Consider the following 21363-nt stretch of genomic DNA (forward strand, 5'->3'; position numbering starts at 1 on the left):
TTCACCCCAAGAGGAGTAGAGCAAGAGCTCCCATGGCTGTTAACACTATAGCTGCTGAATCATTAAACACAAGTCCATGGAAATCTCGTGGAACTGTTAATAGAGGAAGAAACACGAGAGGAAGTGGCATAAGAGGACGAAGCTCCTTGTCTAGAAACTCACAATATGATTCAAGGGAACTGACCCAGGTTAATTGTTGGGGATGTAGAGGACCACATTTTCAACGTGATTGTCCGGAAGCTTCATCAAGTACAATGCATAGAACAGGGAAAGAGCCATCATCAAATACCCAAGGCAATCACAAGATCCATGCTGTGGTCGACAACAACCAAGTAGCACATCAGTGCACTGTAGTGGAATCTTCAGATATTATTAACGGCATAAAACTCAAAATCTTATTTGATACTGGTGCTATTGATAGTTTCATTTCGTCGTATGCATTAAATCAATGTGGGTTGGCAGCGTGCAAGAAAAATGATTTCAGATAGGTAGAAATGGTTTAAGGAGAATTTCAATCCGTAGATTTAAGTGTGGAGGAATGTAGAATTGATTTAGGGATGTTCGACTAAATTAAAAGTTTATGTCACAGCCCTAGGAACTTATGACCTCGTCATAGGTATGGATTGGTTAGAAGCTCATCAAGCTTGGATAGTCTGTTATGGGAAAATAATTCTCTGTATAAATGATGAAGGAGAGACGATCCAAATCCAAGGTATCAAGAGAAAGGTATCTTTACACTTCATCTCAGCAATGCGAATGAAGCATTGCTTAAGGAAAGGTTTTCAGACATATGCAGTTCAAGAAGTAAGCAAAGAGAAAGGACCGTCCTTAGAACAATATCCGGTATTAGTTGAATTTCCAGATGTTTTTCCAAAGGAATACCAGGATTACCTCCCGAAAGAGAGTTGGATCTCACAATAGAATCGAAATCTGGTACAAAACGAATCTCTAAAACACCTTACAGAATGACAACTCCAGAACTTCAAGAATTGCAAATTCAGTTGAAGGAACTATTGGATATATGACACATTCGCCCCAGTGTTTCACCTTGGGGTGCTCCTGTAATTTTTGTCAAGAAAAATGATGGTTCTTTACGGTTATGCATAGACTACCGAGACTTAAATCGAGTTACAGTAAAGAATCGGTATCCAATGCCTTGAATTGATGACCTCTTTGACCAAATGAGAGGAGCTGTGGTCTTTTCAAAAATTGATTTACGATAAGGCTATCATCAATTAAGAATTAAGGAAAGTAATATTTCTAAGACTGCATTCTAAACACGCTTTGGGCATTATGAGTCCATTGTGGTACCATTTGGATTGACCAATGCACCAACAATATTCATGAACCTTATGAACAACGTTTTCCGCAAATATCTCGATCAATTTGTACAAGTCTTTTTAGATGATATTCTCATCTATTCCAAAAATGAGAAGGAGCATGAAGAACATTTGTGGATAGTATTATCTTGCCTCAAAGAACACCAGTTATATGGAAAGTTATCCAAGTGTTCCTTCTTTTAGAAAATGATTCATTACTTAGGTCATATTATATCAGGTTAAGGGATCTCAATAGATCCTGAGAAGGTAAAGCAATCATGGAATGGCTAATACCGAAAAATGCACATGAAGTGCGAAGCTTTATGGGTTTAGCTGGTTACTACCAAAGGTTTGTAGAAAGATTCTCCAAAATTGGCAAACCTATCACAACCCTTCAGCATAAAGGAGTTAGGTATGAATGGACTGAGGAATGTAATAAAACATTCTTTGAACTTAAAAGACTGTTGACTAGTGCACCAATCTTACGAGTCCCTGATATGGACAAAGATTTTACTGTGTGTACTGATGCATCCAAGCAACGATTAGGTGTAGTATTAATGTAGGATAAAGGAGTAATAGCGTATGCCTCAAGAAAGTTAAAGCCTCATGAAGAACTCTACGCCACTCACGATTTAGAGTTAGCCGCTGTAGTACTAGCTTTAAAGATATGGAGACACTATCTAGTAGGGAGAAGATCTATGCTCAAAAGCGATCATCAAAGTCTACAATATTTGTTTACTCAAAGAGACTTGAATGCTAGGCAAAGACGATGCAGTGAATTCCTAAGTGAGTATGAATTTGGAATTTCATACTTTAAAGGAAAGGAGAACGTAGTGGCAGATGCTTTAAGCAGAAGACTTCTGATGTTTTCCCTCATACCTATCAAGGTAGACTTAAGATAACGAGTACTAGAACATCTCTTGAGAGATAGTTGCTATTTAAAAGTGAGATCCGACCTTGATAGTAAAAAGTGAAAAGAACCTAAGTTTGAGGGATATGAACTAGAAGATGATGGAATTTTGCAATTTCATGGAAGGATGTACATTCCTGATAATAGGGATCTTTGAGACACCATCCTTAAGGAAGCCCACAGAGCATTGCATTGTGCACATCCAGGTGTAAAGAAAATGTATGCTGATACAAAGAAACTCTTCTTTTGGGTAGGCATGAAACGCGATATTGTACAATTCCTTGCAAAATGTCTTAAATGTTAGCAAGTGAAAGCTGATCATTGTCACCCGGGAGGTCTCCTACAACCTATCGACATTCCTATGACCAAACGGGAGATAATTTATATGGATTTTATCGTCAAGCTACCTCTTACTCCACAAAAGCACAATGCCATTCTGGTTGTGGTGGATAAATTAATGAAAAGCACTCATTTCATCCCCATAAGAGATACTTACGAAGTTGCTGACGTAGCTCGAGTATTCATAGATGAAATTATTAGAGTTCATGGAGTACCAAAGAAGATCATATCAGATAGAGATTCACGATTTACTTCAAGATTTTGGAATTGTATGCAATCAGCCTTAGGAACTCAATTAAATTTAAGTACAGCTTATCATCCTGATATTGATGGGCAAATAGAAAGGGTGAACCAAGTACTAGAATATATGCTGAGGATGTACATCATGGATCAATAGTCACACTGGGAAAAATACTCACCCTTAGTTGAATTTGCATACAATAATAGTTATCACAGTTCAATCTGAATGCCTACATTTGAAGCATTGTACGACAGAGCTTGCAGGACACTGTTAAGTTGGGACATGTTAGAAGATCGAGTGATAGTGAGATTAGAATTAATTCAAGAAATAGAGGAACATGTAAAACAAATTAGACAACGGTTGAAAGAGGCACAAGATAAACAAAAGAGTTATGTGGATGCGCATAGAATAGATAGGAATTATGAAGTAGGAGATCGGGTTTTCATCTGCATAAGACCAAATAAAAGCACTATTCGATTCAAAAAAGGGACAAAGTTGTCACCCCGATTTATTGGACTCTTGAAAGTTCTGGAAAAAGTTGGCTCTGTCGCCTATCGTCTTGCATTGCCATCCCACTTGCATAAAGTTCATAATGTATTTCATGTATCTGTATTAAGATATTATATGACTGCCAAATCTCATAACCTTCAATGGAAGGAACTATAGGTATCAGACGAGGGAACCATTTCGGTCGAACCATTATGTATATTGGAATGTAGGGTTCGACAACTCAGGAACCATCTGGTAGACCAAGCTAAGGTCCAGTGGGACAAATATAGCTTTGGGTCGATTACCTAGGATTCAGGAAGATACAAAAATCATATGTCAAAGATACCCTAACTTGTGTTAATTTTGAAGAACTTTAAGCCATATTTTGTATATATTTACTTTACTTTAAATTAGATACTCAAAACTATTTTGGAATGATCACATATAAAAGTGAATTTTTATGTTACTGAAATATGATATATGTTATTTGCTTAATTCTATTGGTACGTGGATACCAATATGAAATATATTATTTAAATTAACCTTACTGAATTATGGATACCAAGATGAAGTTCAGTATTTGATTAACCTTGCTATAAAATCTAAATCATGAATTATGTTATGAATTAAGATATCTATAATTTTGATTCATTTATGCATATCGATATGATTGATGAGATAGAAATAAAAGAATGATTACAATTTCAATATGAAAGCTAATAACATGAGTAGGATATGGCCAAGTATGTTATATTGTAGATAACATGTATGAGCTATACAAAAACTGTTTATTTTATGTATATTGATACATATGTTATAATGTGTGGACAAGTGTTTACATTGCAAATAGCATCGTTATCAAAATGACCATGTGTTGACAAAAACTTCAGAACAATTAAGGCTCAATGAGATTTCATGATAGGGTGTTGACCTTGGTCCCACTAGGAGGGGTGGAGGTATTGCCTACCATTTATCTTCTAAAACCTGAAGTCATGGGAGGACTGTGGGAATCACACTCCCTTAGACGTGTGATGATGATTGTTGGATGCCTATTGGGAAATCAAGTCGATATAGTCGATGCTGTCACCCTTGAGTTTTATGAATGGTTAGATCAATATAACTGACGCCGTGACATATTCCAGTACAGGACGGATAGGATGAGAGCGAAAGAGATTAGGAAGGATAGGATGATTTTGGAATAACTTGGGAACCCAACTGAGATAGGGTATAACTATTAAAGTTGAAAACCTATAAATGTTCAAAACTTAATTTTTATAGTGTCCTCACATTAAACATAAATTATATTAATCATTAAATAATTACTAATATATTATATAAAAACCTAGCTTCGGGACGAAGTTTTCTGAAGGAGGGGTGTATGTAATGACCCATCTACCAGTATAAACGAAATGTGAATTATTAGCATGCAGACGATGCATGCATATGATAGCTACACATGCATGCGTCGCCTACACTGCACTAGTAGTCATATCAAATTATGAAGACATTCTAAGCATAGGATAAATGATGTAATTGTTGAAGATATTAAATAAATATCTAACTCGCAAAAAACATATATTGGAACATGTATTTTAGTATGCGTCATCATCATAATAGGTAACCATAGAACATTATCTAAAGGTTCTAAATTTGAATTACTAAAGTTTAAAAAGGAGTTTTATTTTTATAAAAGAAGTAACTTTTAATTAAAGATTAAACATTAAAAATGTTTTTTTTCTAGTTTAAGACTAACCTAAGTACCCACGGGGGATTTGAACCGGTGACCTATCGCAAGGAGTGCCTTAACAGCGCACCCATTCACCGTCAATCCAAAGCCCCGTGGGCTAAACATTAAAAATGTTATAATATAATAAAATATTAAATAAATATCAATAACAAAAGCACTACGTAAGTGATGAGTGTCAATATAAAACACGACTACCTCTTTAATTCACGGTAAGGTGCCATGTAATAGACAGGGGGCACACAACCAAGGCAATGAAGGATGAATGAGCGGTGGTTCTAAGAAATAAAATGAGAAGGGAGTAGGACTGAAAGGGGGATCTTTTGCTGCTTGGAAGCGCAATATTGAGAGGAGGAAAATTTGTTACAGAAGACACTGAGGACTGAGCCTTAATTGTCCTTGAAGTTTTTGGGCACTTGAGAATAGATTGCATCAATTGAGAAGCATTCTGGACTGAGTACCTAGGTTGTATCCAGTTTGGCTAGGAGGTTTTGGTCTTTTGGTAGCAGGAGCGAGAACGAGAGTAATTCTAAAGCATCTTCAACCACAACAAACTAGGTAAGTACTCAACAACAAATTAATGAATTTTGATGTTATGAATTCTGGTTAATTTCTTAAAATAGGTTCCATATTTTGTTAAAGGTAAATATATGAGTAAATTTAGAGCCTTACACTTTGCCTCCTAGATTTTTGGGAAATGACGCTTCCACGTCCCCGCTTCCAAAAATCGTCCCCACTTCCAAAAATCGTCCCCACTTCGTCCTCGCTTCGTGCAACATTGACTAATACACACTAGAAATACCCCAACACTCCAACAGCTTGTCCTCCTCTAGGCAAACATGATCTTCCGGCAACTCAGCCCAATCTCCTCTAACTCAACCCTCCTGGATTCACTCAAACCCACTCACACTTCTCCTCTGCGCACTGGTCATTGACCCACTCGCACAACTGAGAGAATCGCTCTCTCTCATGATGACTTGCTCACACCCTTGTGCTTTCATTGTGTCTTCACCTTCATCGCTAGCCTCCATTTATAATCTTCATTGAGTCCAAATCTCTAACCCTAATCTCCCCTCTAGAAAGATCTTGAATCTTCCTTCTAGAAACATCTTGAAGAATCTTTCTAGAAACATCTTGAAGATCAACGGTTGAGATTATTTCTAAGTCACTTGAATAATTAATTATTTATCCTTAGAAAATAACCCAATTGTCCACAATAATTAATCGACTTTAATTATCGTACTCTTCCTAAGTTAAACCTAGGAAAGAAGACATAAATCACTAAAAGAGGCAAATAATGTCTTCCACATGCTAAGACTCCAAACAACCGTAAAAGACCTTCCGATGCTGCGTATGCTACTTACATCAACATGGACTTCCATATTATTGTATATTTATATATTGTATTGTTTTTTGAATTTTCATAATTTAGCTAGTCTTTGTATTACTAGCATACAAAAAACTGTACAATCAACCCAGACTGTAGACTTCTTCCAAGGTTTGCTGAGCTAGAATAATCTAAATATGTAGGAATTGATCTGCATTTCATCTTTCCCCATCTATGGAGTTAACCAAGTACTGGCATTCCAAAAAAGCAATTTATCTGCTGATTTCTAGACCATTACTTCCTGAAGCTTGCAGCAGCATTATTATCATAAGTTATAACCAAACAGAAAACAAGACACAATAGTTTGACCTGGAATGACAGATTCAGAGTCCACATTTATGTAGATATGGTGAGTATACCCTCCTTGATTGGCTCTGACAGCTTCCTTAGACTGTTCTGGCCCCATCATTGTCCTTCTCTGCTCCTCTTGCTTTGCCGTTGTAGTCTGTATTGCTTCTTCTAGCTCCTCACTTCCAGCTTCAGACTCCCATATGGCTTGATTAAATTTACATGTTTCTTGTCTAGTTGCTTTAGTTTATTGAGTATCTCATTGTGTTGGGTTCCTTTTATTTCAATGTGCCAATACAAATACAAATTGTCATTGCTTAGAAATTTGGTGTCTCTGCTTCTTGAGAATCCTGTACCAGGTATCTCTTGTCTAGTTGCTTTAGTTTATTGAGTATCTCATTGTGTTGGGTTCCTTTTATTTCAATGTGCAAATACAAATACAAATTGTCATTGCTTAGAAATTTGGCGTCTCTGCTTCTTGAGAATCCTGTACCAGGTATCGATGGATGTTGGTCCCCTTTTCTCCCATACCCTGTTTTCAATTCCCCCGACTGCTTGATTGACCTCTGCAGAAAACCTATGGTAGTAAGCTTCTGCAGCAGCCATCACAGAGGGCCTCTTTGTCACGGTCTTTTGCGGTCTTGTTCCAGGGTCTAAGGATGCTCTACACTTCCTTTGTCTACCCCTATGCAGACCCTTGTTAGTTTCTCTCTTTTGAAACTCTTCACTGTTTGCAATCCTGGGTTGCCCTCCTTCCCAAAAAAGAATCTGCAGGCCAGATCCTTTTCCCAAATACAAAAGAAGCAGACCAAGTTTGGCCTTGATTCTTTCCAAGAGAAATGCTTGTGGACTAGTAGGAAGCTTTGGCTTCTCTGTACTGATAAAACCCGCCTTTGCAGCGCTAATGAGCCCCTTCTCCATTGTTGAATGCCCTTACTCTGATTGAAACCCACCATAACTACCTTTGTAATTGGTGCACTATTTGTCATTACTCATAATGCTTCTGGATAATTCCTATCCTCTGATGGGATGGCATGGAGGCTGGGCCGTGATGGCTTAAAGCCAATTCAAGCTTTTGTCCTTTCTCCTCTGCACAAGCACCAAGGATTGATGAAACTGCTGCATGTCCTTTCTGTTGACACACGACACTAACTCCTCCTTGCTACCCTGTCATCTCATTCAGAGTTTTTATATATGCTATTGTTAGACTTTGATTAGTTATTGCATAGACCATAGATGAAATAATCATAATTGGCAATTAATTGTTGAGGATCCCAAAAAGATTAAGTTGGCAACAATTGGGAAATAATTGGAAAAAAAACAGCCAATCTTGGCTTGCCCGTAGTTTTAAACAAAATAATCGTTTTATAAATTGCATCTGGATCATAGCTCATTTAAATGAAAATGATTTTATCTATGGTATAGACCTTTTTTCTAACATTGTTTTAGATCTTAGAACAAGGAATAAACCTTTCATAGCTTTATAAGATAATATTGATTACCCTGTATACAAAAGTATATGCCCTTTTTGCAATTTTTATATCTTGAAGCAACTTTGCTTGTGATTCAGTGAAGATTCACTTTTCTTGTTATTACTCTGAAACTGATCTTTGATGCAAATTAGGTTTCTATTTCTAACTACTGAACTTTGTATGATTTTATGAAATATGATGTTTGTAGAAAAGGCCATTCAGTGATATATTAGCATACAGTTGTATATAATATGGTGCTGCCCCTTGACAATACTATGTTATGTGTCGATGTATGACAGTGCAGGTAAATACAAAATTGTGTGACAGATTTTCTGTTAATCATTATCCCTTGCTACTCTGGGGTCCACCATCCAAGTTTGCCTTTGGTAGCTGGGAACCTAAGGTGGATAGTGGCATAGAACCAATTGAAGATGCTCGTACGGCTGATCGTCTACTGAAATGGATTAATAAGAAGATTGGAAAGTAAGTGCTCATCTCTTTTTTTTGATCAAACACTTGGTTTGTTAATATACTTTACAGAGATTTTCCTAGTATGCATACTTTTACGAGACTTATCAGTTTGCGAATATTTGAAGTGGACACAGAAGTCCTGCAACCTATGTCCTTGAACTTATGAGTTACTGAAGCCTTACGATTTCGCATGTTAATTTATGACAATGGACTAGTGTGATCCAGTGTAAATTGGTCTGTGGTCCTGAATTTTGGAGGTAATGGACTTCTCTATGAGAACATTTATACAAACTGGTTGCATGCCATGCTTAACAGTATAACATTTTGGTGAATGAACGAATGTTTATTTTTATTTTTTATTTTTTTCCAGGTTTTTCAATTCATGCATGCCGTGTCTTATACATTTGACCTTAGATGGTTGTTATCTCTTAAATGCAGCTTACAATCCATATTGAGACTTGTAATCTGCCTCAAGATCGTTACGATGCTACTTATAAGTGCTGTTAAAGTAGGTACAACTTCAGGAGATTACTTAAAGTTATTCCTTGTCTAAAAATCCTTGACAAGAGTACCAGGTAAAGTTGGTTCAAAGCCTATTGCTGCAAATCAGAAATGTCAGAGAGTCAACAGTAGCTTGCTGGGTTGGTTTAAGTGGGCTCTGTTATTTCTCCCATCAGGGTAGAAGTCTATCCTGCAACATGTTTACTGCTTTTTATTATAGAAAGCTTCTGAATATGAACTATGTTGGGAGTTTTATGTTTACTGCTTGTGCTTGTGCTGCGTGCATATGTTTACGCCAGAACTTATGATTTGTTGTTGGGGTTAGGTGCAAGTCCTGAGTGGTTCTGGTTTTATAGATCTCACCAGTGGTGGGTGCTCTTAAAGTAGGTACACCTTCAGGAGATTACTTAAAGTTATTCCTTGTCTAAAAATCCTTGACATGAGTACCAGGTAAAGTTGGTTCAAAGCCTATTGCTGCAAGTCAGAAATGTCAGAGTCAACAGTAGCTTGCTGGGTTGGTGTAAGTGGGCTCTATTATTTCTCCCGTCAGGGTGGAAGTCTATCCTGCAACATGTTTACTGCTTTTTATTATAGAAAGCTTCTGAATATGAACTATGTTGGGTTTTTATGTTTACTGCTTGTGCTCGTGCTTATGTTTACGCCAGAACTTATGATTTGTTGTTGGGGTTAGGTGCAAGTCCCGAGTGGCTCTGGTTGTATAGATCTCACCAGTGGTGGGTGCTCTTAACGTAGGTACAACTTCAGGAGATTACTTAAAGTTATTCCTTGTCTAAAAATCCTTGACAAGAGTACCAGGTAAAGTTGGTTCAAAGCCTATTGCTGCAAGTCAGAAATGTCACAGAGTCAACAGTAGCTTGCTGGGTTGGTGTAAGTAGGCTCTGTTATTTCTCCCATCAGGGTAGAAGTCCATCCTGCAACATGTTTACTGCTTTTTATTATAGAAAGCTTCTGAATATGAACTATGTTGGGAGTTTTATGTTTACTGCTTTTGCTCGTGCTTATGTTTACGCCAGAACTTATGATTTGTTGTTGGGGTTAGGTGCAAGTCCTGAGTGGCTCTGGTTGTATAGATCTCACCAGTGGTGGGTGCTCTTAACGTAGGTACAACTTCAGGAGATTACTTAAAGTTATTCCTTGTCTAAAAATCCTTGACAAGAGTACCAGGTAAAGTTGGTTCAAAGCCTATTGCTGCAAGTCAGAAATGTCAGAGTCAACAGTAGCTTGCTGGGTTGGTGTAAGTAGGCTCTGTTATTTCTCCCATCAGGGTAGAAGTCTATCCTGCAACATTTTACTGCTTTTTATTATAGAAAGCTTCTGAATATGAACCATGTTGGGAGTTTTATGTTTACTGCTTGTGCTCGTGCTTATGTTTACGCCAGAACTTATGATTTGTTGTTGGGGTTAGGTGCAAGTCCTGAGTGGCTCTGGTTGTATAGATCTCACCAGTGGTGGAAGCTTATCGACTGAAGGGTAACTTTTGTAGCATGCATGTTGCTTCTGCTCATTGCAATATCTCACATAGTATAGGTGCCTCTTGCACGTGATTATAAGCAGTACTCAATGAAAAAAGAAAGTGTCACTGAGCCAAATCAATTGGTCTAAAATGCATTCCGAAGGTAGAATTAAATCTCCCAGATGTTTTTGAGACAAAATAAGATTCCTCTAAACTTTGGAACATCTGTGTAAGGATACTTCTTGTTCTAATGAGTGGAGCACTATATGTTCAAAACATTTTTTCTGTCTACTACGAGATCTTTAAACTGATGTCATTTCAAGATATTCAGTAAGTGTTCCAGATGATTGTGCATTTGCAAACCTAGTTGTCTTTTGCATACTTCCGTGTTTTTGTAAAGAAAGGATGAGGACGAGAGGGCATCATTTTGTTCCTCTTCTTAGCAAACATGAATATACTTGATCTCCTCTTGTTTTAAGGAATGAGATTTGCCTGCAAAATTCCTCAGATGATCAGTAAGTGTCAATTGCACTGAAAGACAAGTCAGCATTTAAGGTACAGCCAATGAGCAAATGCTTGATGCATATATAGACAGACATATATTTAAGTAGGGTCATAAGTCATGAAAAGGAAACAAAGAACAAAAGGAAGAGAGGCGCTGAGTAAACATATCACTAAAAGAAAGGAGGTCAAAAAGGTTGTTTTCTTTTGAAGTGTTTAGCTCCACTTATGGAGCCATGTTACTCGCAAGGCCCAGTCACTCCAGACAACTGTGGTTGAAAGTATGAAATGAAATGAGGACTAGGAGATAGTTAACAATCATGTATGAGAGTGAGTTGTCCTGCATTCATTTGTGGCTGGGAAGCAATTCAAGGACGTACTCTTTTTATGGAGGTCTGTAGATGGTGGTATATATCTTGGCCTTATGTTTGCAAAATTCCATGCCTCTACATCCACCTGTCTCTGGTTTTCTCTCTTGCTTTCCTACCATTCAAGGTCAAAGTAGTATTTTGATATTGAGATTTGATTTTACAATAAGATTTAGATAATGGTTTGGACAGTGTGCCAACTAGCCTTATTGAGCTAAGATTACCTCATCACTTTTGATGAAAAGTTACCTCGCCTCTATGTGAGCTACCCACATGAATCAACCTGATTACAAGGGCAAGGGAATTTGACACAGCCCTTCTTACACTTGCTTCAAGCAAAATCATCAACACTGCATAAATTTGGATAATCTGTAACAGTCTTTCACAACATTTTTGATGCTTACTTTCATGTGGTTCATGCAAAGTTGTGCACCAACCTCAGCATCCTTTTTATTGGAACCATCTAGAGTTTTCTACATAACAAGGATAAAGTCAGTTCCATACTGTCTGAATATGCCCATTAGAGCTTAACACATGGAATTTGTTTTATTTCTTTTTACCAAACCAACAAAAGCAGAATTTTGAGACCAACAAATTAGAATTTTTTCAAGCAGCTCAATACCTATCCCCTAGTTTTTGACGGTTTACATACAAAATGTGTTCAAGGCCACATACCACAACTTTAAACTTCTTCAAAATGCTCTAGCTTTGTCTAAATCTTTTGGCACACTAAGGGTTTTTATGGAGATAATATGGAGAAACATTTGAAAGAGTTGTAGAAAGGTGTTCAATCATCACAATCAGTGTCCAAATTCCATGATAGTTGTCCCTAGTGAAATAGGGGTTTTATTGCATTGTTGATTCATGCTATAGGCAAGTTTGTATTTGTGTACTTAGACGGTACTCTTTAATTTCAAATTTCAATTTTCAAACTTCTTTGTTCATCATTTCATGTCTATCAAAAATATGATTTTTATACATAAATCGTAATTCTAGATTTCGAACATCGTTCAGCATTCATCAATCAGTGCCATTCAAATGGCAATTGTCAAACTTGCTTGTTCATACATTTGTATTATTCAATTGTTATTGCTTTCTATTGCCATTGGAATGCAATTATATATGTAGTAACACGTAGTCACAATAACATTGATGATAAGTGCATAACAGACTTAATGCTTATTGGTGGATAAGCATGTTGTTTCAAGGGTTGAGTTCTTGCTTGACATAATCTCCAATTTGAAGAAGAGCACTGATCAATATTATTCATCTTCAAAGCATTATGAAGAGATGTTTGAATTGCATGCTTATTCCACTACTTTTTTAACAATGATTTTAGAAAAAATAATATTTTGAAATAGATAGTTGGATTTGATATGTTCCTTAATCCAAACACTCGTAAACTGTTTCTTGTAAGTAACCTTATCTCTTATGAAGAATGTCTTTAGTTATGTAAAGGTTTTGTTTTCAGGTCATATAGTTTCGACGATGAGAAATTTGAAAATGAAGAATTACCAACAAATGCTTCTGATCCAGCCGAGGTACAAACTGAAATTTATATTGCATTTGTTTTTTCAAGTTATTTGCTAGATGATATTAAAATGGATTAACACTGGAACATATTGACAACTAAAAAGGGGAGAGAGGCCCAACCTCAACATTCTTGTTGAAAGATGTAACTAGTTTTGGTCTTCATAAATGTACCTCTATGTATTTTATGTAAAAAGAAAAAAGAAGAAAACGAAAGAGAGAGAAAAAGAAAAATTATTTTTCAAGCATGAGTTTCATGCTCAAAAAGAACTTTATTATTATTATTTTATTAGATAAGCATGTTCTTCATGCTTCTAGGTTTTGTTGAGTCAAAGGGTCAAAGTCCCATTTGGACCTCTGATCCAGCCGAGGTACAAACTGAAATTTATATTGCATTTGTTTTTTCAAGTTATTTGCTAGATGATATTAAAATGGATTAACACTGGAACATATTGACAACTAAAAAGGGGAGAGAGGCCCAACCTCAACATTCTTGTTGAAAGATGTAACTAGTTTTGGTCTTCATAAATGTACCTCTATGTATTTTATGTAAAAAGAAAAAAGAAGAAAACGAAAGAGAGAGAAAAAGAAAAATTATTTTTCAAGCATGAGTTTCATGCTCAAAAAGAATTTTATTATTATTATTTTATTAGATAAGCATGTTCTTCATGCTTCTAGGTTTTGTTGAGTCAAAGGGTCAAAGTCCCATTTGGACCTCTTGAAAAGAAAAATGAAAAATAAATTTGTAATTTTGGGTCGAAATCCCTCTAGATGCAAAGTTGGCCTACATGAAAAGACGACACCAGCCCCGATGGACATGTGTGTCCACACCCCTCTGTAAAGTATAAATAGAAGATGATATGAGCTCATTTGGACACACATTCTTGAGTAATTTATCTCTGAAATTTCTCTGAAGATAGAAGGCCAAAGTCTATGATGGAAGAAGAAGTTTTTGAGCTAGAACATGTGGAAATTCTACTTGTTACATTTCTTGTTGCTGGTCTCTTGATGATGATTTTGTTGAACATAATGGAAGATTTTGACATGGCATTTAGAGGTGGTTTTCTGTGGTCATGGGTCTTGGATGTCTCATCTTCATATTTTATGGTAATTGCCTAATGAAGAAAGAAAACGTAATAATAATCATAATAAAAGACTCACAAGTAATTATCATGTAATGAAAATCTTTTAATAAGTAAAATCCTCCCGATTTCCAACATCTTATCAGAGCAAGGTTCAAAAAATGGAGGCCTGAAGTGTTGAAGAATGTAACTAGTGTTGGTCTTCATAATTATATTTGAGTCATGATGTATTATATTTATCAAAAGAAAGTAACATAAATGATATTATTAAATAAATTGACTTATTAAAGCATGGGTTTCATGCTTTGGTCAATTGTTTATAGGTAATAGCTTCCATTGTAGGCTTCCAGGTTTTATGTCAAGTGTCCTTGCCCATCTCATATTGTAAAGAACCCTTCTTGGGATTTATTTGTCAAAGAAGTAATTTAGTTTATCGTATGTTAGGTCTTGTAGGCCTCCTCCACCTAGTCGACCTCAAGGAAGGAAAAGTCGTCCTCAACAGGGGAATTCGACCTCACAAGAAGCCTATATATTGGAGCAACTCGACCTCATTTGTCACTCACTCAGAACAAGTTCGAATTGCAGTAGCTGAAAGCAGTAAAAGGTACAAATTCTAAGGAAGAAGAAGAAAAGGGCTAGCGAAGGAGAAGGAGGTCATTATCTTGCTAAGTAAGTCAAAATTTTCTCTCTCTTGTCTCACACGTGTGAAGGAACTAAAGCTGCAAGAGGGGGCCGAAATTTTGATGCAGTTGGAAGAATAGTTTGAGTGCTGACTTGGTGGAGGAAGGTCTATTCGTCTAGGGTCTTGGTCTATCTCATTTTGAATTTCTGAAGGAAGAGTTCTTGACTAGGTTTTCACCTATATAAGGGTTTTAGCCCTGGCTGTCCGCCTACATTTGGTGTCCTTGATCTTCATGTTTTGTTTTGATAATTGCTTGATGAAACAAAGATAAAGAAGAACATAAGAGCATCACAAGTAATTTTCAACATAAGAAAATCTTTCTACCTTTCTAATTTTCTAACATGGTTCAAAGCTAAGGTGCAGAAGGAAGGAAAAAAGGGTAGGCGGAATATGTATTGAAGAAAAGGATCAAGGAAAGGTCATTAAAGAGGATCATATAAGGAGAGAAGTCTACCATCTACAAGAACTATGTCAAACTCAATGAAGGTAGAAACAATTAGAAGGAGCCTCCAACTACAGGGCCTGGAAAAAGAGGATAGACCTCATTCTCGAAAAGAACAAAGTTTTGGATCTCGTTCAAGGAAAAATCAAGAAGCCTACATATGAATCAAGTTATGCCGAGAAAGCAAAGTTTAGAGAAATTGAAATCGTGGCTATGAATCTAATAGTGGACGGAGTTAAGGATAACCTAATTCCATACATATACAACGTAAATTCCGCTCAAGAAATGTATGAGGCTCTCTCCAAGTTATTTACAATCAAGAATATTTTTCAAATAGGAAGCTTGAAGAATGAACTAAGAATTGTTAAGATGACAAATGATGATATCGTTTCATCATATTTTATAAGGATATCCAGAATCAGAAATGAACTCCAAGCAATAGATGAAGTTGTCCCAGAAAAGGAGCTCATAATTACTGCCCTTCTAGGACTACCAAAATCTTGGAGTGCCTTTGTATCAAGACTTAACAGTTGGAAGGATACTCCAACATTTGAATAAATGTGGAATGCATGTAGTCAAGAAGAAGCCAGAATATCGTTAGTAAACAACAAGGAGGAGGAAGAAGAAAACACCTCGAATGCCTATTTTGCTCATCACAAGAAGGGAACCTTCAAGAAGTTCAAAGGACCAAAGAAGAAAGTGGACCTATCCAAGATTCAATGTTACAACTGTCACAAGATGGGTCACTACAAAAGCCATTATCTAGAGAATCCAAGAAATAAGAAGAGAGAGGGAACATGGGAATGTTATTGATGAAGCTCCTCCTAAGAAGAATAAGATCAAAGAATCAGAAGTCGAGGACTTATACTACTAAGTATCCGTCAAAACAATTGGGTTAAGAGGGAGCCTCCACCATTTTTCCGAAAGATAAGTCTTTTATTCTTAGTTTCATCTTTTCATGTTTGGTTTCCTCCTTACATCAAGACTTGTTTGTATTGTATACTAATAATCTTTCTCTTTATATTTTCCTTGGATAGGGAAGCTTGTTGATTGCTCAAAGGTTATGAAGAAGACTTCAAAGGACAAGAAGTTCTGCTACAAAGAAGCCCTTCAAGCATTGATGTCCTACAAGGTTTGTTAAGAAACAACTCAAGGTATGTCTTAGCCTATAAGCTTTGTTACAAAGTTCTCTTCAAATGAAAGGTATGTTCATTCTCTTTTAAATTTGCTTTACATTACTAACATCGTTATGCCTACGGTTTTGAATTGTAAGCGATTCTTGTTAGGGTGATTAATCATCAGATTGAATCTACCCGCATTATATTATCATTCTTGTGGAACCTTAAAAGGTTCACTATAAAACCCTAACCTAAGGGCGTGTCAATATTAATTAGGAAACCCTAACCTACTTAGAGTTGATGATGAAGTTTAGAAATCCATTTTTCTTGATATTTAGAGTTTTGATAGAGACCCTGATTCTTTAGGGTTTGTTGTTAATGTCTAAGCTATATACTGAAACCCTAGATCTTTAGGTCTTGGTAAATTAGGGTTTATAAGCAAAACCATTGTAAGATCCTAGGAATGAAACCATAGGTATACATTCGTTTGTTTAATCAAAATTGTGATATATCTAAGTTTAATGTATTAATGTCCGTGTCTTGGGTTTACCTAGTAGATATAATTGTGATATGCTAGTATATGATTATAAAATCCTAGTTATGTATATGTGAGTATGCTGACCTATCAGTTGTTACTCATGTTTTAGTTTATGAATTCTAGACTTTGTACCAATGTCCTAGTAAAAGATTGATATTCTAGGACTTGATGATATTATTAATATGTTTTAGTTTTAATGATGAAAATCTAGGGTTTGCAACAAGCTCTAGTAGATTCTAACATGCATAGTAGAATTGTTATTTGATTAAATTACTAATAACTAAAGGCTTTGTGTCGCAAAGGTGGAATCTAGGGTTTGTAAGAGTAAAAGTTTGTTATCTTGATTGAGTTGCGTTAAGTCTTAATAAGATGATCTAGGTTATGACAATAACCCTAGCAAGAAGTATGTGTTTCTTGTTGATCATGAACCTATCTAGTTATTTGATGTCTAAAGTCTAATTGCTTCCATTATATTGACATGATTCTGATATAGTTAACTTCATGCTTTTGTATTTGGTTGTACTTGCTGTTTAAGTTGTGCAGGTACATAATCTATTGATTTGGGGTAGCATTGGATGTGCTCTAGCCACGAAATTGGTGGAGAGGTTAAAGCACATGAGATCTCCAATACTTAGAAATGGTTTGGGCAGATTCTAAATAGTTTGGGAGATATTAAAATAATTAATATTTTTAATAGAGTCCCTAAGTCTAAACTTAGGGAAAATAAAATATTAATGTGAATTAATATAAAACTATGTTAGAAGGGTCCAAAAGTCATGGATCAAGCCAGATTTAATCTTAGCCGTTGATTAGGGACTTAATCTCAGCCATTGATGTGTCAATGAGAAAAGTATAAGAGGAGGCTTGAGGGTCACTTGGAGAACACACTGAGGGAGACTAGTCAGTTCAATTTCTGGAGCGGGGTTAGTTGAGAAATTGAACCAATGGTCTGGTGAGCAGTCAGGAAGCAGCAAGTACGGAACAGAGAGACTGGATCAGCTACTAGAGATCAACACAGAGGCAAGAGAGGCAGACTTAGGGCATTTCAGGCAGACGCAGAGGTAGCATGAGACTGCGCAGTCATTTACTGGGCCTGCGTGGGTTACGAAGAGAGGCCCAGGGCTGATGCATAGCACCTGAGAGCCATGCAGAGATCAGTTGGGTTGACACTGGGATTGGGAGAAGTGCTGGAGAATTTTTTCCCTCTGTGGGTAAGCTAGTTTAGCACCCTATTGTACTGAAGAATTGCTAAGTAATAAAAACTTCCCTTACTACACCAGTTTTCCCACATTGGGTTTTTCCGAGGACTGTTGTCCAAAATAACTGTGTCAATGTGTTGATTCTTGTGCATATGTTTGTTTCTATATTACAGTGTGATATCTGTAGCAGTTTTTATTTTAATGTTTATTGAAGTAATCTCATAAATAACTTATTGTGGAATAAGTAGGAAAAGTAAATCAGTAGCTGCAGTGATAGAATTTTCACATGGTATAACAGGAAGTAATCAGAGACAGGAAGGGAAAATCAGTTATGGGTCGAGACCATGATGCAAAGGCATCCAGGTTAGGGGACTCACACAGATTCTCAGAAGATTGCACAAGAGAAAGAGATTTTGATTTCTCTATGTTAGCTTCCAGGCTGGAAGAAGAAATGGTGTGTATGACTAGTGCTGCATCATTAGAAGTATGGTGTATAGAAAGTGGAGCCTCGTGGCATATGACGGGAATAAGGAAGTGTTTCTAAGAATATCGAGAAGAGAAGATGAACTTTCAGATCACCATGGGGAACAAGGCAAAGTGTACTCCAGTAGGTAAGGGTACCATAGTCTTTCAGACAGAATTGGGAGAACAGTTCCGTGCTACAAATGTGCTGCATGTACCAGGATTGGGGATAAACTTACTTTCCGTGTCACAACTACAAGGCAAGGGCTATGACGTCTACTTCATCAAGGAGAAGGTATACGTCAAACACCCAAGCTAGAAAAAGAAAGTGCAGATCGGGATCAAAAGTAATCGGTTGTATAGATTACAACTAGAATCACCAATGGCACTAATAGGCAGTCATGGAGACAAGGACTTGAACGAACTATGGCACAAAAGAATGGGTCAGTTGCACCATGGAGCCCTGAGAATTCTCAGGAGCACTGTAACAGGAGTTCCGGATCTGAGTACAGAATGAGATGATGTATGCAAGGGATGTGCTCTAGGAAAGTATGCCAAGGTAGCATTTCCTAGGAGCAAACACAAGGCCAAGAGTGTACTAGGATTGATACACTTAGATATCTGCAGACCTATGTCCGTCAAAGCTCTCAGTGGTGTCGAGTATTTCCTTATCTTCATTGATGACCACTCAAGGAAAACTTGGATTTATTTTCTGAAAACCAAGGGTGAGGTTTTCTGTCGATTCAAGGAGTTCAAGGCTCTGGTGGGGAATCTGACTGGGAAGAAAATAAAAGTTTTGCGCTCAGATAATGGTGGAGAATATGTTGATAAGGACTTCACTGATTTTTTCACTAAGGAGGGCATCAGAAGAGAGTGGACAGCTCCCTACAACCCGGAGCAGAATGGGGTAGCAGAAAGAAAGAACAGGACTATTATAGAAGTAGCTAGGGCCATGATGTATGATCAGGATATGCCAAAATTCATGTGGGCAGAAGCGTGCAACACAACAATCTATGTTTAGAACACGACTCCTCATCGGGTAGTGGGCAAGATTACTCCAGAGAAAGTCTTCACAGGGAAGACACCTGAAGTCAGTGATTTCAGGATATGTGGGAGTTTAGCATATTGCCGCATACTTGAAGAAAAGAGGAAGAAGTTGGATCAGATTGCGGAAAAGGGATATTTGGTGGGATATAGCGAGGACGCTAAGGCATCAGAATCTATCTTCTAGGGAGCAGGAAGGTAGTAGTACGATGAGATGTGAAGTTCATGGAGGATAAGGCCTTCAGAAGATCTCGCGAGTTGCCTTCCGAGGAGTAGTCGAAAGAAGAGCCGTTGGTTAAGCCTCTTCAACCAACAAAAGTAAAGAATTCATCCTCAGGGTAGGAAGATTCTTAGGATGAGGAGGAGGAGCGAACAGAAGCACCTGTTGGCAGAGGAAGAACTAGCAGGGAACTTCGTCATATTCTGTGAGATGCAGAAGACTTCATCGGTGCGCCAAGAAACAATAAGAGGGAGCAAAAACAACCAGATAGATATCAGGCATTAGTAGCTCAGGATGGAGAGCTTGCCAGTTTCAAGGAGGCAACTCAACATCAGGTTTGGCTAGATGCGATGGTAGAGGAATACAACTCCATACTGGTAAACGATGTTTGGGAGGTGGTGCCAAGGCCCCAAGACAGATCAGTGGTAGGTTCAAGATGGATCTACAAGATCAAATACGTTGTAGACGACAGTGTTGAGAAATACATGGCCAGGTTTGTGGCTAAGGGGTATGCTAAAAAAGAAGGGATTGACTATGAGGAGACCTTTGCCTCGATAGCCAAGTACACATCTATTAGGACTGTGATATCTCTTGCAGCCCAGATGGGATGGGAGATCCATCAGATGGATGTCAAAATGGCATTTTTGAACGGGGTAATAGAAGAAGAGGTATACATTGAACAACCAAAGGGCTTTGAAACTCATGAGAAGAAGTCTCATGTATGCAAATTGAAGAAAGCCTTGTATGGGCCGAAACAGGCATCGACAACATGGTATGTTCGAATAGATGGCTACTTGCAGAAGATGGGGTTTGTCAAGAGTGACACAGATCTGAATCTGTACTATCTAGTTGTAGAGAACGAGCAGCTAATCTTAGTATTGTATGTGGATGATCTATTTCTGACAAGATCATCCAGACTCATTGGGGACTGCAAGAAGAATCTAGCCACATAATTCGATATGAAGGATTTGGGACGAATGCACTACTTCCTAGGGTTGGAAGTTTGGCAGCAGAAGGGAGAAATCTTCCTTGGGCAAGGGAGGTATGCTACAAAAATCCTGAAAAGATTCGGGATGGAGGACTGTAGACCTATGGCTACGCCAATGATCACCAACTGGAAGAAGATTGATGCATCAAAAGACAAGGATGTCGATCCCACCCTATACAGGCAGCTCATAGGGTCCCTGATGTATTTGGTCAATACTAGGCCAGACATTTGCTACGTTGTCAACACCCTTAGTCAGTTCATGGTGGAACTAAAGAGGGCGCACTGGGCAGCAACCAAACATGTTCTCAGGTATTTACAGGAATAGTTGATTATGGAATCTTGTACACCAGGAGCAAGGATATCAGATTGAGTGGATTTACTGATGCAGATTGGGCAGGAAGTTTAGTGGACCGGAAAAGTACCTCTAGGTACTGTTTCAACATTGGATCAAGAATGACCTCCTAGTGCAGTAGGAAACAGAAGTCCGTGGCTCTGAGCTCATCTGAGGCATAATATATGGCAGCAAGTGTGAGGCCATATGGCTTAGAAAACAG

The 21363-nt window shown here is 37.5% G+C and overlaps 1 protein-coding gene across 4 annotated transcripts in view; it reads left to right on the forward strand.

Moving 5' to 3' along the window:
• Positions 1–21363, forward strand: part of LOC149178694 (sulfhydryl oxidase 2-like) — a 284209-nt gene that overhangs the window by 101342 nt on the left and 161504 nt on the right. For all 4 annotated transcript variants that reach the window (XM_089420399.1, XM_089420398.1, XM_089420400.1 and 1 more), the window contains 2 exons: positions 8494–8672; positions 12976–13045. In XM_089420399.1, coding sequence (XP_089276525.1) covers positions 8494–8672; positions 12976–13045 — 249 coding nt within the window. The remainder of the gene's footprint in view (positions 1–8493; positions 8673–12975; positions 13046–21363) is intronic.

This window comes from Pinus tabuliformis, chromosome 4_1 (genome assembly GCF_031772625.1).
Source record: "Pinus tabuliformis cultivar Carrire ecotype Pingquan chromosome 4_1, CPIR1, whole genome shotgun sequence".
Lineage (NCBI taxonomy): Eukaryota > Viridiplantae > Streptophyta > Pinopsida > Pinales > Pinaceae > Pinus > Pinus tabuliformis.